This window comes from Pipistrellus kuhlii, unplaced genomic scaffold (assembly GCF_014108245.1).
Source record: "Pipistrellus kuhlii isolate mPipKuh1 unplaced genomic scaffold, mPipKuh1.p scaffold_m20_p_68, whole genome shotgun sequence".
Lineage (NCBI taxonomy): Eukaryota > Metazoa > Chordata > Mammalia > Chiroptera > Vespertilionidae > Pipistrellus > Pipistrellus kuhlii.
The window spans coordinates 774,349-789,181 of NW_023425571.1; the positions used below are offsets into that span (position 1 = coordinate 774,349).

Consider the following 14,833-nt stretch of genomic DNA (forward strand, 5'->3'; position numbering starts at 1 on the left):
GAGCACCTGGGAAGCCGAGGCCCAGGGCGAGGAGGCCCTGCCCCGGACACGCAGGGGCCTCCAGCACCCCTTACCATTCGGGGGAGAGGGCGCCAGTTTTGAGCTCGAAGGAGAGCTCAGTGGGCTTAGCCCACAAACTGCCCCCTGGCCCTGCGGCCGGGACCCAGGGAGGCCCGGTGGGCAGTGCCTGGGCGAGTTGCTCTGTGGGGATGCCCAGGAGATGCCAGGGTGCTCAGCAATGCTGCATGCGGGGAGGGGGGTCATGCCAGTGCGAGCTCAGGGAGGGCAGCCACGGTGCGTGACCCCACCACTCAGGGTGGATGGGGGCGGAGCCTCCTCCGTGCTGCTCTGGAAGATGGAGGGCTGGCTGCCCTGCGAACGTGATGGCCACCAGGGGGCCTGCTCACGCTGCCTGCTCCTGGGCTGGCCCAGCTCCGCCCTAACGGGGGGCCAGCCATTGCTGCCCCCCCCAGCTGTCTCCAACCCCGCACCTGCTCCAGGGACTGAGCGAGCCCGTGACCCGGGGCAAGGCCCCAGGGACAGCAGGCGGATTCCTCGCCCTCATGAAGGGACGGGGTTTGGTGCGGAGGGTCACCTTCCCTGACTCAGGAGGGGGGTCATTTCTCCGTGTCCCTCCTAAGGGACGCGGCCCCCTGTGAAGAAGAAGCCGGTGTGGTCACCCTCCGACCACCATCGCTGTGGCTCCAGAGGACGCGACCCCCCTTCCGCGATGGGAGAGGGAGGATGACCAGGGTCAGGGGTCAAGGGCATGGGAGACCTTGGAGAAATGAGACCCTGATGGGCCTCCTGGGCCTCCCCCTTCACACTGTCTCTCCCGGGAGAAGGCGGTCACCCTCCAGCGTCCGAGGAGCAGGTCGGTCACCTCCGCGCCCCAGATCTTGCTTCAACAGAGACGGCCCCGGGCCACCTCCCCGGGGAGCGGGACTGGCTATTTCTGGCGGCTGCTCTGCTGCCCACTGAGCTCTGACTCATCGGCTCCGCTCCCCGGGGAGGCTGGAGGGAGGCCGGTCCGTCCGGTCACCTTGGCCCAGCTGCTCCGGGCGGGGAGCCCCCAGAGGAGGGGCGGGCACGGCGTGAGGAGAGAGCGCAGCCCGGCCGGGGCCTCCCCCACCTGGAATTCCGTTGGCAGCAGCCGAGGAGATCGGGCGGCAGCTGGGAAGGCTTGGGGCCTGGGCGGGGGCGGGGCCGGGGCCCGGGGAGGTTAGGAACCAGCTCTTCCATCAGCCCGGCCCCCTGCCCCCAGCAACGGCTCCCAGGAGCCCTGCCAGTTCTGGGCAGCCCCGCACCTACCTGCTCTGACATGAGTGACCGGGCTCATGGGAGCGTGCAGAGCCAGCCACTCTGGGCCCCTCGGGGACCAGCTGCCACCCAGCCGGACTCACCCTCCCGTCTCTCCTCCTGCCACCCGCAGCGCGGGCCGCAGCCGAGCTGGACCAGGTGACAGGGTGAACATCCCTCCTGCCCTCCAGCCTCCGGCTCCGGGAGCATCACGTCCAGGCTGAGCCTGGCGTCCGGCCCCGGGCATCTCCCTTCCTTCCTGAGGCAACACCCTGCTCCATCCACCGCGTGAGTCCTTACCCCCCCACGCCCCGCGATTAGCGGAGCTGACTGTCCAGACCCCCCCACCCTGCGGGAGCAGCGTCCCTCAGCTTCCCCCTGGGAGCCTTTGGCGCCCCAGCCAGTGCAGGGCGCCACCCAGCCCAGCGGCTCTAACTGCTCCACCACCTGGGAGGGTGCGGGCTCAGGGCCTCCAGGTTGTTGGGAACTAACTGCAGACCCGGTCTCACTGCTCGTGGTTCCAGGTCCTGCCAGCAGAGGGCGCTCAAAGCCCTGTTACCGCCCAGCCGCAGGGCTGCTGAGGGGACAGGTGAGCTGGGATGGGGGTGGCAGGTTCCTTATGTCTCCTGTGTGTGTAGTTAGAGAATGAGGGTCTCAGCCTGGTATCAGGGCCTCTCCCCTGCACCCCCCAAGCCCCTGCCAGCTCTCCTTTAACCAACACTCTGCCCTTGGTCAGGTGGGCCACTCACTGCCCTCCCACTGCCAAGCCTGTGCCCGGCTGGTCCTGCCGCCAGGACCATGCTTCCTTCTGATACATATTCCCCACAAAGCCTCTGGACCTGAGCGCCATCACTGCCCCAGAGGATTCTCCACTTGGGGGTGGGGTAAAAGGGGGAGGTGAGAGGTGAGAGGTGTGGGGGGTAGAACTCCAAGTCCCTCACCTCAGCCCCCTGGGCCCACTCCCACCCAGTCCCCACCACGCACTAGTACCCTGCCACCCCCGCTAAGGGGGGGCTGTGGGTGGGAGAGGAAGAGCCCCCGTACCTTCTGCGCGGGAGGACGCTTGGGGCCGGGGGGGGCTCGCCCCTGGGGGGGCTGCTGTCGGTGGCCTGCTCCACTCTTGGGGGGAAGCAGAGGAGAAGAAGTCACGCCGGGGGCTGGGGCTGGGGTGTCCTGGGGACACCCCGAGGCGCCACACTGCCAGGCCCTGGTCAGAAGCGGCTCTAAGAAGCGCTGTCTACATGGCCACACCGAACGGGTCCGAATCTACAGCAGAGGCAGCGCCTACGGGACAGCAGCTGCAGTGGCCGGGGACGGGAGGCCGTGGGAGGGCCCCCTGCCTGGGAGTCTGCATACTTCGGGGAGTCCTGGCTGGGGACTCCTCCACCCGTGTGGTCCCGCTCCCACCGCCGGGCAGAGCTCTCTGGGCCGAGTCTCAGGCTGACGACGACGGGGCGCCATCACCGTGTCCACGCAGGAACGGCTCCTCCAGTGTCCGGCCTGCCTCCGGCCACCACCTCTCCCTCCACCCCCTGGTCTGCGCCATTTCCACGGGGACCCCCGTGTCAGTAACCCCCCAATGCCACAGCTGGGGAGCAGCCAGGGCGGAGTCGCATTGCTCTGCGCCGGATTTCAAAGGCCAGGCCGGAGGGACGGGAGAAATCGGATTCTTTCTGCTGCCAAAGGGGTTTCTCGGACGCCGGTCTGCCGGACGAGGGGAGAGGAGAAGAATGTCTACCGGCTGATGAGTGGGGCCTTTCCACGGAGCCGAGCTGACCCCCCAGGCGTTCAGGGCTCAGTTAGAGCCGCATCCGCCCGCCCGCGGCTCCCGCCCCCTCCGGGCAGGATTGGCGGGGGGAGCGGCTTGTCCCCTGCCCTGCGGACAGCCGCCTGGAGGAGGGAGAAGCCGCTGGGCCAGCGGGGCCCGGCCAGCTGGACTCTGGCCAAAGCCTGCAGCGCCCGGGGCGGCATCTGGAGCCTCCGGACCTTCCGGGGACGGGGGACGGACGGGGTCCGGGGACGGGAGAGGCCCCCTGGGCGGGGGCAGGCTCGGCTGTGGGAGGAGCTTCCTGGCAGGGGCCCGTGTCCGGTGCCAAGAGCAGATGGAGGCCCGTCTGTTCCTGCGGAATCGCGAGCTGTGTGAGCCAGGCCTACGCCGCACTCCCTCAGCCCCAGGCCGCAGGGCCAGGCTGGGCGGCTCAGTGGGCAGGGAGCGCCCGTCAGCGAGCCCGAGTGTGATGCCTGCCCAGTGCCTGGCCGTCCGTGAGCAGCTGCTCCTCCGTTTCCCCGGTTCTCTTTCCGACCGCTTGCTTCCCTGAGGTGCATGGACCGGCCCAGCTGCCCCCTGAGCCTGCCTCGCCAGTGGGTGGGGGAAACCGTGGCCCATCTCGGAGCTGTGGGCCCTGCAGCGCTGTCCGTCTTAGCGGGCGCCAGGCACAGGGGGGTCCAGTCAGGGGCTGCAGCTGCTAAAGAGGCGTGAAGACCCTAAACTGTGGGCGCCTCAGGTCACTGGCTGTCACCCTGGAGCAGCCTCCTCCCCTAACGCCCTCCTGCCTGCCTGGCTCAGGTCACACAGCTGCCACGCCTCCCCGACAGCGAGGGGGGGCTCCCTCAGGGCTCCCCGACAGTCAGCAGGTGGGGGCTCCCGCTCAGGGCTCAAGCCTGACCTGCCTCGCTGGCTGCCAGGCCCCGGGCCCTCTCCTAACTCCCAGCTGTGCCCTGCGCCCTTACCCCGGTCAGCAGCAGCTCAGCCATTGGAGCCGGGTTCCTTGTGTGTGTGTGTGTGTGTGTATGACCGGCCCCACCCACACAGGCCGCCGCGTACAGGCGGACACGGCACCACCTGGACGGCTCTGTGCCCGGTGGATGTGGGGGCAGGAGTGATCGCCCCCTTATGGCCCAGAGCCCCAGGGCCCTGCCCGTGCTGCTGAGAGAGAAGCGAGCGAGGTGGGAGCTGGCGGGTGGGGGCAACGCAGAGCAGCATCGTGAGCCCCCATGATAGACCTGGGCCCCCTCAGACCCAGCTTTCTGTGGTGCCCTCGGGGCCCCTGGGTGCCCCCTGGGTCAGGTGGGGCCCCAAAGAGCCCTGGTGGGAGAGGCGGTGCCTCCAAAGCATTTCTGAGATTTGGGGTCTCCCACCGCTGGCCGCTTGGCACCGGCAGTGCTCAGAGCAGCCAACACACCTGCTGGGGGAAGCCGCCCAGGCTGACTGTGGGGCCTGCGCTGCACTGGCCGCCTTAGGACCCCCCTAACCAGCCCCAGAACAACACTCCCCGCCTCCAGCCTCTCCGAGCGACAGCTCAGGTGCCCAGCGGGGGGCCGGCCCAGGGTCAGGCTGGGGGTTCTGCTGGGGAGAAGGTGACCCCACTCTTGCCTGGCCCGAGAGGGAGGGGCCTTCCAAAGCAGCACTGGGAGGAGCTGGTGGGAGGAGGGGGGGCAGGAGGGAGCGGGAGAGGCGATGGGACGCACAGGGCACAAGTGGAGGGAGTGGGGCACATGCAGGCGGCGGGCACTGCAGGCCAGGCCGGGCCCGGCGTGTACTCACTGCCAACAGCGGAGCCCGCGGCGGCACCTGTGGAGAGAGGGTCTCGGCTGCAGCCGGGCCGGCGTCTCCGCCCGAGGGGCCGGGAGCCCTGGGCGTCCCTCTGGGGGGCGGGGGCACGAGAGGGGAGGAGGGCCAGAGGGAGGAGTGGCTGGGCTCCTGGGAGAGGAGCAGGAGGGGCCGGCCATCACCAGCCTCCAGGCCCGTCCGCGGCCACGGCCGCCACCCTGTCAGCCAGAAGTCACCTCGCCTGTCTCTCCCGTGGGGGGTGCTGGTGGAGGGGGTAAGGCGCCCAGAGGCCCAGGAGGGCGCTGAGGGCAGGGCCTGGTCTGACCGTCTGGAGGACGGGGAACAGTATCGCCACCGGCGGGGTGGAGGGAGGCAGATGTCAGCGCCTGGCAGACGTCAGCCACCGACCATGAGCCCAGGCCGCCGGCCGGCCCTGCAGCTCAGAGCGCCCGGGACACCGGACTCCGCGGGCCCGGGGAGCGGGGTGTCTGTGATGCAGGACCTGTGGCCGCACTGAGGACGGCTGTGCAGGGGGCCGGACCCGTGACAGCGTCACAGGACCCTCTGAACCCGCGAACAGGAGCCCTGCCTCCGGCGGCTGGGGCAGAGGGGCTGGCACTGCCCGTGAGTGCCGGCTGGGAGGGAGTGCCGATCAGTCAGCAGGAGGAGGGTCCCCACCGCCCTGCCCTGCACCCAGGGCCTCCTCCCGCCCCAGCCTCCGGGCAAGGAGGGGAAGGAGAGAGGGAGATGCCAGCAGCTCACCTGAGCCCCGCCAAGGCCCCATGCAGATGAGGCTTCCTGTGTGTGCACACATTGTTGTGTGTGCATATATGTTATCGACTACATGTGGGTATATGTGCATGCGCACAGGTGTGCTTGCGTGTGCATGTGTTTGTGTGTGCACGTTTGAGTGTGTGCGCGTGCAGGTGTGTGCGCGTGTGTGCATGTGTGTGTGCGCGCATGTGTGTGCGTGTGCGTGTGTGCGCGGGGTTGGAGGGTGGGAGGGAGACCAGGCCGGCGGGCTGGCGGCCGGGCGGTACGTACAGGCGTTGGGGGAGCCGTGCGGTGGCGGCAGGTAGGAGCCGGGCCGCCAGGACCGTGTGCGGAAGTTCTTGCGGCACCGGCCGCAGTCGGGGCCCGTGGTGTTGTGCTCGCACTCGCACTGCAGGCTGCCCTCGCGCACGGAGCACAGGTTGGCGTGCAGGTTACACTTGCACCTGCAGGGACACAGCACAGTCAGTGAGCTCGGGGGGGCCTGGGAGGTGGGGGGCTGCAGGGACCCGAGAGGCCGCCCCCCTTCCCTCCCCCCGGCCAGGATTCCCCCTCAGGCAGTGGCTCCCGGGAGGGGAGGGACGCCGTTCAGCCTCCCGGACTCGGCTGCCCGGGACTCAGGTGGTGGGCCCGCCTCTGACCTTGGTTTCAGGGCTTCTCAGCCTCGGTCGGGGTGGGGGTGCCAGCAGCCCCGCTCCGGACCCCTCTGCTCCGGGGTAGGGAGCCTCTGGGTGGCAGACCTTCCCTGGCAGGAGAGGGCCCTCGGGCCTGGGGAGGCCCCCAGAGACCAGCACACCACCCGCTGCCCCTGCTGTCGGCCCCGGCCGGACCGGCTCCCCCAGCCGGACACTGGCCGGCGCGGCTCTTCTCAGCTCGGCGGGGGGAGACACCCATGGGAGAGCCGGGCCGTTCCCTCGAGCTCCCGCCACAGCTACGTGCACCGGGCGGGGCCCACACAGGCTCACGGCTTGTTCTTGTATGAACGATGCATCACTTTGCCTGCCAGCGACTGGAAGCCTGCTTTTGCCTGCACTGAATCCCGTGGGCTTCTGGGAAAAGCATGGGGGGCCTTCCTCCTGGGGACCCCAGAGATGACCCTGCGCTCAAACCTACAGGCCGACGTGCCCTCCTGGTGCCCCCGCACCCTGCCCCCCCCCCCGGCACTCGGAGCACGGGCAGATCAAAGGCCCTGACGAGGCCCGCGGGAACGAGCCACCTGCCTTTGTCTAACAGAGTTAGTTTGCAAAATGCATTTGACCTGGGAAGGTCTCAGGTGTGTGTTCTCTCCGTTCATGGAGCCGCTGGAGAGGAACCAGCTGTGCGAGCCGGGGAGGTGCCGCCTCTGGCCCGGGGACGAGGTATTTTTAGATCCAGCGCCACACGGAGAGATTGCCATCCCAGCGCCGGGCGGGGCCGCTGACCTTGGCTGGTTAAAAAACGCGCAGGAGGCCGGCCAAGCCGGGGAGCACGCTGTGATGCCAGCGGCGGGATCCCGGGGGGTCGGGGTCACGGGCCTGCGCACGTGGGCGTGCGGGGGTCGCCGCCAAGGTCACGGGGCTGGTTACTCCTCGTCCAGCCCCCCACGCTGGCCGGCTCCTGCCCGCCACCTCCCAGAGGCAGTCCGGTGCCCGCCCGCCCCGGCGGAGCCGCAATGAGCACGGCTCCTCCGCCCGCAGCCCACAGGGGGCGTCACCGGGGCCGGCACAGAGCACAGCCGAGACGTTCACCGTGACCTCGGCACAATGCTGGCTCACCCGGCCTCAGCTTCCCGTCCGGGATGGGGAGTGATTGTCAGGGAAAGTGGAAGAGGACGGGGGAGAGACAGAAACATCGAGGGGAGAGACATCGACGAGCTGCCTCCTGCACCAGCCCCGACCAGGCCCGGCCGGGAGCCGGGAGGTGAGGTACATGCCTTTGACGGGAGTTGAACCCGGGACCCTTGGCCTGCAGCTGGCGCTCTATCCACTGAGCCAACCAGCCAGGGCCCACTGGCTTTCTCCTTCTCCTCCCCTGAGCCTCTGGAGGCGGGTTTGGAGGCTCCGGGAATGTCACCACCCCTTCCCCAAAGCCCTGCGCAGGGCGGGCCTCGCTGCATCTCCGTTTGCAGACGAGGGAGGGAGGGAGGCTCAGAGACTGTGGGTAGGTGGCCGAGGCCACACAGCGGGGCAGCAGGGGGGCGGGCCTTGGGAGGCGGATAAACCACGGACATGCGTGGGCCGCACACGGAGCTGACCGGCCTCGTGTGAGCAGGCGCTGACTCCGCATCAGCCCTGGGCCCCTGGGAAACCCAGACGCGCCTCTCCCCGCCCCAGGAGAGGATCAGGACTCCAGCGGTCACGTGCATCCGCTCACCCCGTCCCAGGCCGCAGGAGGCGGGTTTGAACCCGGGATGTTGGGCGCTAGAGCTGGGCCTCATGGCCACCCCACCCCCACCCCAGCGGCGCCTTCTGTGGGCTCCGCATGGGGGAGGGGGCGCTGAAGCAGCCCCAGGCCCTGCTTCCCGATCCATTGGCCCGGCCTGGGCCTGGGAAATGCAGCCACAGAGGCGAGAGGCCTCTGCCCACCTCCCCCCACAGCCAGCTCCACCCGCTCAGGCCTGGGGGTGGCCCAGATCTTCCTGCACCCGTGCACCGTCGGACCAGTTCTCCCGAGGAATCGCTCTCTGAATCTGACCTTGGAGACCCAGCAGCCTCACTGGACACATCACCTGAGCCCGACCCCGCAACACAGCCCTGTGGGCTCGTCCATCAGGAGCACCTTCAGCAGTGACCAGAGGGGGTGCGAGGCCGGCCCAGGGCTGCCACCGGCCAGCACCCGCCAGGACCTGCTGTCCCTCCTCCCCCTCCCCTCCCCTCCCCAGCCCAGCCCACCCGTCTCAGAATCCCATGTCTTTCACTTGAGGTGGTAACAGTTGGGGGGGGGGGGGGGCGGTGGATGCTGAGCCAGCAAAGGCTTGTCAGGCTGCTGCAGACGTGCCGGTGACCTTGAGCAAGTCCCTTCCCCGGGCCCCAGACCTTCCACTCCAAACCGGAGGGTCGGCCTGTGTCTCAGGCTTCCCCTCGCCACGTGCTTGTCTGTGTGTGCCCGGCCCGCTGCCCGGCCCCCTGCCCCGCGCACAGCGGGCTCTTGGCGTCTAACTGACCCGTCTTAGAGTCACTGCTCCTGTCACTGCAGTTGCCAGATTTAGCAAATGAGAATACGAGACCCTGGCCGGGTGGTTCAGTGGGTTAGAGCATTGTCGGGATACACCAAGGTTAGGGGTTCAATCCCCCGTCAGGGCAAAAGAAGAATCAGCCAAGGAATGCATAAATACGTAGAACAACAAATTGATGTCTCTCTCTCTCTCTCTCTCTCTCTCTCTCTCTCTCTCTCTCTCTCAATAAAAAATAAAGATATAGAATGCCTGGCTAAATTTGAGTTTCAGGCAAGCAACCAGTAAGGTTTTTAGTGTAAGTACATCCCATGAGACACACTACACTGAACAAAAAATTGTTCTTTATCTAAAATACAATGTCACATGCATCCTGCCTGTTACCTGCTCACCCACACGGCCGAGTGATGGCCTCAGGCCTGATCCCTGACCTCTCGCGAGGCCTGGCATGGGGCACCCGCTCCCCGCAGGAAGCTGGCCCACCGGACAGATGGCCAAGCCACAGGCCCCCATAAGCTGCTCCTTTCCCTGGAGCCGAGGAGCCCTAACGAGCCCCCGGAGAGCACGGTTTGGAGGCAGCGCCCGGCTCGCCCCTGGGGGAGGCGGTCCCAGACGCCCCGAGTTCTCCGAAACGCTCTGCTCCGCCCGGGGCAGCAGGCACGAGAACCCCGCCGTCCTGCCCATCGGAGGCCGGTGGGTGCCCGCCAGCCCCGCGAGGGGTCCTCAGGGCGGCGGGCACCAGCAGGCGCCGGCGGTGTGTGCCAGGCCTGCGGGGAGGGCAGGCGGTGCCCGGGAGCTGCCGGCAGGAGTGCCATCTGGACACGGGCCTGGCACCACCGCTCCGTGAGAATCGTGAGCCGGCCCTCCCTCCGCCGGGAGCCGGCGTTTGGAGCGCCGCCCGGAGGGAGCGGAGGGGAGGGATGTAGGTCAGCTCGGGCCTGGAGGGATGATGTCATCGCCTCCTGGGGACGAGGGAGCGGGAGTTTGGGGAGCGGGAGAGGGTGCCAGAGCCGGCCAGGGAGAGGGGCCGGGGCCGACACCCTCAGAGGGCCACCCCACCGCGATCTGGGGCATGGCCAGGAGCCTCGCACACGGGGCGCACGGGGGCGCAGGGAGCACCCCGGACCCCGGGGCTCTTGGTCATCGCTCAGCTCTGCCCGGTGACATCAGCTCCTCTGGAGCAGAGGGGGCTGCGGTGTGCGGAAGAGGCACAGGGTGACAGGGAACTGGAGGGGCTGAGCGCAGGGGCGGGGCGCGGGCACCTGGCGGCCTGCTCCCCGTAATGCGGATGAATGCGGCGGGCGCTCCTCCGGGAATGCAATCAGGCCGGCAATTGAGTCCATCGGCCAAATCAAATTGGGGCGGCTGTGCGAAGTCCTCTCTATTAAGTGCTTTCACATGCATCACCCTCCGCTCGGTCCTAATCCCATTTCCCATTACCAGCGCGGCGGCCCAGGAGCCGGACCGGGCTACGGAGGGGCTGGCGGCCCCCGGGGCACGGCCTGGGGTGACCAGGTGGACTGAAGCAAACCACTTCTGCCCTGTGGAAGGCCCCCCACCCCCCAGGGCAGGGCCAGGCCCGGGTGCTGGCCCGGGTGTTGGTCTGGGTGCTGGCCTGGGTGCTGGTCTGAGTGCTGGTCTGGGTGCTGGCCCGGGTACTGGTCTGGGTGCTGACCCACGTGCTGGCCCGGGTGCTGGCCCAGGTGCTGGCCCAGGTGCTGCCAGGGGAAGTGAACGGCCGCAGGGCATGCTGGGGCAGCTCTGGGCGTGGTGCTAGGAGCCCGCCGGCTTCCCCCTCGCAGTGCTGCCGTGTCCGGCCCTCTCTCCTCTGGAAGCCGCACTGACAGTGAGTGAGGCTCCTTGTGCACGTGCGGAAGTTTGTTTGTGAACGAGTGAGTGCGAGTCAGAGGTGTGTGGGGCCGGGACAGCCTGCTCTCCTTAAGGCCGGAGAAGGGAGGGAGGGAGGAAGGGGGTCCCCAGGCCTGCAGACCCCGAGCCCAGGGAGCTGCTGTCTGGGCCAGGTGTTGGGGGACGGGAGTTTTCCAGGCGGAGGGCTGCGCCCCGGGCAGAGGCACCCCCAGAGGCGGGTCCCAGGACCCAGCACCAGGGGCCTGGTCCCAGAGGCCTTGGAGGTGGGGCGGCTGGCGTGGTTCTGAATCAACGGGAAGCGCGGGAGGCCCGTGCAGCAAAGTGACACGACGGGGTTTGTGTTGGGAGAAAAGTCAGAGGGTGGGGGGCTGGCTGTGACCCCACAAACTCCTGGTGCCGTGCGCCTCCCCCAGGGCGGGTGGGTGGTGACACTGCCCGCGTTAAAACCTGCTGGGCTGGGCGATGGCGAGAGGGACAGGAGGAGCAGAGGCGATTCCCACGGCTCTGGGGCCCAAGGCCCTGAGTGGGCGGCTCCCACGGGGAGAAGCAGCGAGACTCCCCGAGGTCAGGCCCTGGCTGGCCTGGCTGCTGCGGAGGCTCAGCTCACCTGGGGGTGCAGGGAGCAGGCACTCTGTGGCCTCCAGGGGGCGCATGTGAGGCAGCATCTGGGGGTCTAAAACGGGCTCCCTCTGTGGAGGGGAGAAAGGGTCAGAAGAGAGCAAAGGACCTGCCTTCCACCCTGTCCGTCTTGCCCTGGAACGAGGTCCTGCCGGTCCCTGGAGGGAGGCGGCCGGAGCCTGTCCCGGGCCCGGCAGGCAGAGGCCCAGCCCTGGTTCTCCTGTTCACGGTGGGCGCTGGGCAGTGGCCCCTCCCGAAGCCGTGCGGCTCCGTCTCCCTCCTCACCCGCTGGCCGGCGGAGGGGCTCCCGGGGGGAGGCACCAGACACGGGTGTGCTGGGCACTCGGACCGGCTTGTCAGGATCACAGGAGCCCGGGCCTGCGCGCTGCTGTGCGTCGGCCTGGAGCTCGCCTTCAGTGGGGAGACTGAGGCCGGGCGGGACGGCCTTGCCCAGGGCCATAAACTGCAGATGAAAGAATCTGGATTCAGACACAGCTTCTCTTTGAACCAACACCTGGGGCTGTGGACGGATTACAAAGAGGCCTCGGACCCGGGACTGGCGAGGGTCCCTGAAGTGTGAGAAGCAGGATCTGACCTCAGTGTTAACTCTGGCAGCTGCGTATCTGTGCTCACCTGTTGGGTGAGGTCGGAGCTGTGCTCATACGTGTACACACACACACACACACACACCACCTCGGCTCCTATCCTTGGCCTGAGCTGAGGAATCTCCAGTTTCGGGGGATCGATAGGAACCAGATGTCTAGGGAAGAGGAGAGGGGCTGGGGAGGGGGAGGGAGAGGGGAGAAGAGGAGAGGCCATGTCTTCGCCCAGGGACTTGGGGGAGCAGCCCGGCCCAGCAGAATCTGGGGGAGCCGAGGGCTCAGACACTCAGGGTCATGACCCAGCAGCGCCCGTCCGCCTGGGGCCTGGCAGGTCTCCTCTCTCCAAGCACTTAGCCTCCTCCTGGGTGGCAGGGGGTGAGGACACAACGCCTGGCACCCAGCACCCAGGCATCCTAACGTGGTTTTCCCTGTTCCCTTAATCGGCGCTGGTTATTGTTGTACATCGCCGCCATGCCCCCCCCCCATCTCCCACAAACATCACCCTGCCCCTTGCACTCCCCTCTCCCTGCCTGGCAAAGGCCCAGCTGGACTGGCTCCCTGGAACCTCCAAGCGAATCCTGGGCAGGAGGATTTCCCCTGGGCAGGCCTGCTGGACAGGCAGGACGGCCAGGCCCCTCCCCTGTCCCACCCCCGGAGTGGGCAGACTGGCCGAGGCTGCTTGCCTGCTTCTCTGGCCCCTGACATTCCCGAGGAGCCCAGAACAGCTCAGCCTGAGAGACCCCGGGTGCCTAGGACGGGCCCACGCCCACCGTTGCCACCCCGTCCTGCTCTGGGCCTGCCTGGCTCCCGGCCCAGGTGGCTCTCCGCCCAGGACTTTGAAGAGGAAGAGTGGAGACCAGCCCAGCCCTTCGGGGGACCACCTAATCAGGCCTGATCAATCGATAAGCCGCGCTGCCGCTTCCCGCCAACCAGCCGGAGTGCTCACGGCCTGTGGACTGACTGTCCTTTCGCCACGTCTGCGCCGCTGCTTGTGCCCGCGAAGGCTGGCTGCCTGGGGAGCTGGGAGCTGCTGGGCCCTCACGTCACAGAGGGGAAACTGAGGCTCAGAGAGGGGCACCGGGGGCTGGGACCCGCCGGTGGGTGCTCTTCACCGGGATGGGCTGAAGAGCCGAGGCCTTTCCCGCCCCACGGCCCTCCCCCTCCGCCCTCTGGGCATGCTCTGACCATGTGCTCATCTCGGGGTCCCCCCCAGGAGGCAGCCCCCCACAAGAAGGGCACTGCAGGCCCCGACTGCCCCACTGAGCCGGGCACTGCCGCCTGAGCCGCCTCATGAAGGGCAGGTGCCCCTTGGTCAGATGAGGGTCCCGCCCAGCCCAGTGGCTCAGGGCTTGAGCGTCCACCTCAGAACCAGGAGGTCATGGTTCAATTCCCGGTCGGGCGCATCCCCTGGTTTGGGGTTTGATCCCCAGTGTGGGGTGTGTAGAGGGCAGTCAATCAATGATTCTCATCATTGATGTTTCAATCTCTCCCTCTCCCTTCCTCTCGGAGATAGATAAAAATATTTAAAAGAAAAAAAATGAGGGTCCCCCGTAGCAGCCCAAAGCGAGTCAGAGAAGGCCGAGCCCCCAGACGTGTGGGTTTCTGGTTCCCGCCTCGGAGCTGCTAAGTCTGGCGGGTTTGAGCCAACAAACGCTGCCTCCCAAGGGCAGGCAGAGGTCACCGAACTGACCAGAGTCCCGAACCGGACACACATTCAACAACAGCCCAGGAGCTGGATCCTTAACCCCCAGTGGTCACAGGTTTCCAGAATATTCCTGACTTAAAACCTCCTGCCCCACACGGCGGGTTAGGAGTCAGTGTGAGAGCCACAGGCCCTGCTGGCCGCCCGCCCGGCCCTGAGCGATGCTGCCGGCCCGCCTGGAGCCCACATGCAGGTCCCAGGGAAGTGAACGGCACACAGCTGACGGCAGGGCCCTGCAGCCTCTGCTGGCCCCGCCCGCCCGCCCCCGGGGCCACGGGAGCTCCGGCCTCTCCCACACCCACAGGCCGTCCCGGGAGGAGGGACCGCCGGCGAGTGAGTGCCGCCCCCACACGCACACTGAGGCCCTCACAGCACCTGCTCCAGGGCGCAGTGGGCGAGGCCCGGGGTGCTGCCCCCCACTCCCTCCGCCCTCCTCGCCCGCACAGGCTCTCAGTCCCGCCTTCCCGCGCCCGCCCAGCTCGTCGGCGCCGTCGTGTTCACCTCCGCTTATTTTACCCACAAACACGGTCAAACTCTGAGCACGTGCTGTGCGGGCCAGGCACGCACCTGTTCCTAGGAACCCGATAACTCTCACTCGGATCCGAGAGGAGCATGATCTGATCCCTGCTCTGCAGGTGGAGAAACGGAGGCCGGGGAGGTCCTGGCCCCACAGCGGGAGGGGAGGGGGCAGGCTGGGACCCAACCGGGCTGGCTGGATACCGGTCCACGCTCCTACCCGTCACAGCAGGCTCCCACCCTGGGTGCGCCCTGCACGCAGGCGCTCAGGGAAGCACAGGCGGCCCCCCACCCCTGCCCCGTTCAGAGGCAGCGGGGGCAGGAGGAGTGGGGTGCGTCTCCAGCAAGTTTCCCAGTGATGCTGACACTTCCTCGGGGAGCTGGGAGCAGCCAGGCCAGGCTGGCCGTCCACACGCCGCTTTCTAAGGAGAAGCGGGCCCTGCGCTGGCTCCTGGGGGACCTCGGGGCCTGGAATGCCGTGCGCCGGGCCACGCCAGGCGGTTGTGCCAATCGGGGGTACCTGGGGGGGCTCTGGGCACCAGTATCAGCTGTGCCTCTGGTCAGGGCCTGGCGGCCAAGGTCCAGCAGGGGCAGTGAGCCGTGCCCACGCGATCCAGCCCAGGCAGAAACCCTGACGCCAGGCTTGGGCGGCCTCCCCGGCTGGCACAGTCTGAGCGTGTCCTCGCACATCCGTGCTGTGGAGCCGAGGGCTCTCCGACGGGGAGGGGACGCCGGCCCGGGGGGCCCTGGAGCCG

The 14,833-nt window shown here is 68.0% G+C and overlaps 1 protein-coding gene across 4 annotated transcripts in view; it reads right to left on the bottom strand.

Moving 5' to 3' along the window:
• Window positions 1-14,833, bottom strand: part of NTNG2 (netrin G2) — a 41,301-nt gene that overhangs the window by 2,667 nt on the left and 23,801 nt on the right. For all 4 annotated transcript variants that reach the window (XM_036420389.2, XM_045575191.1, XM_045575192.1 and 1 more), the window contains 2 exons: window positions 5,894-6,066; window positions 4,844-4,870 (listed from right to left, as the gene is read on the bottom strand). In XM_036420389.2, the coding sequence (XP_036276282.1) occupies window positions 4,844-4,870; window positions 5,894-6,066 (200 nt within the window). The remainder of the gene's footprint in view (window positions 1-4,843; window positions 4,871-5,893; window positions 6,067-14,833) is intronic.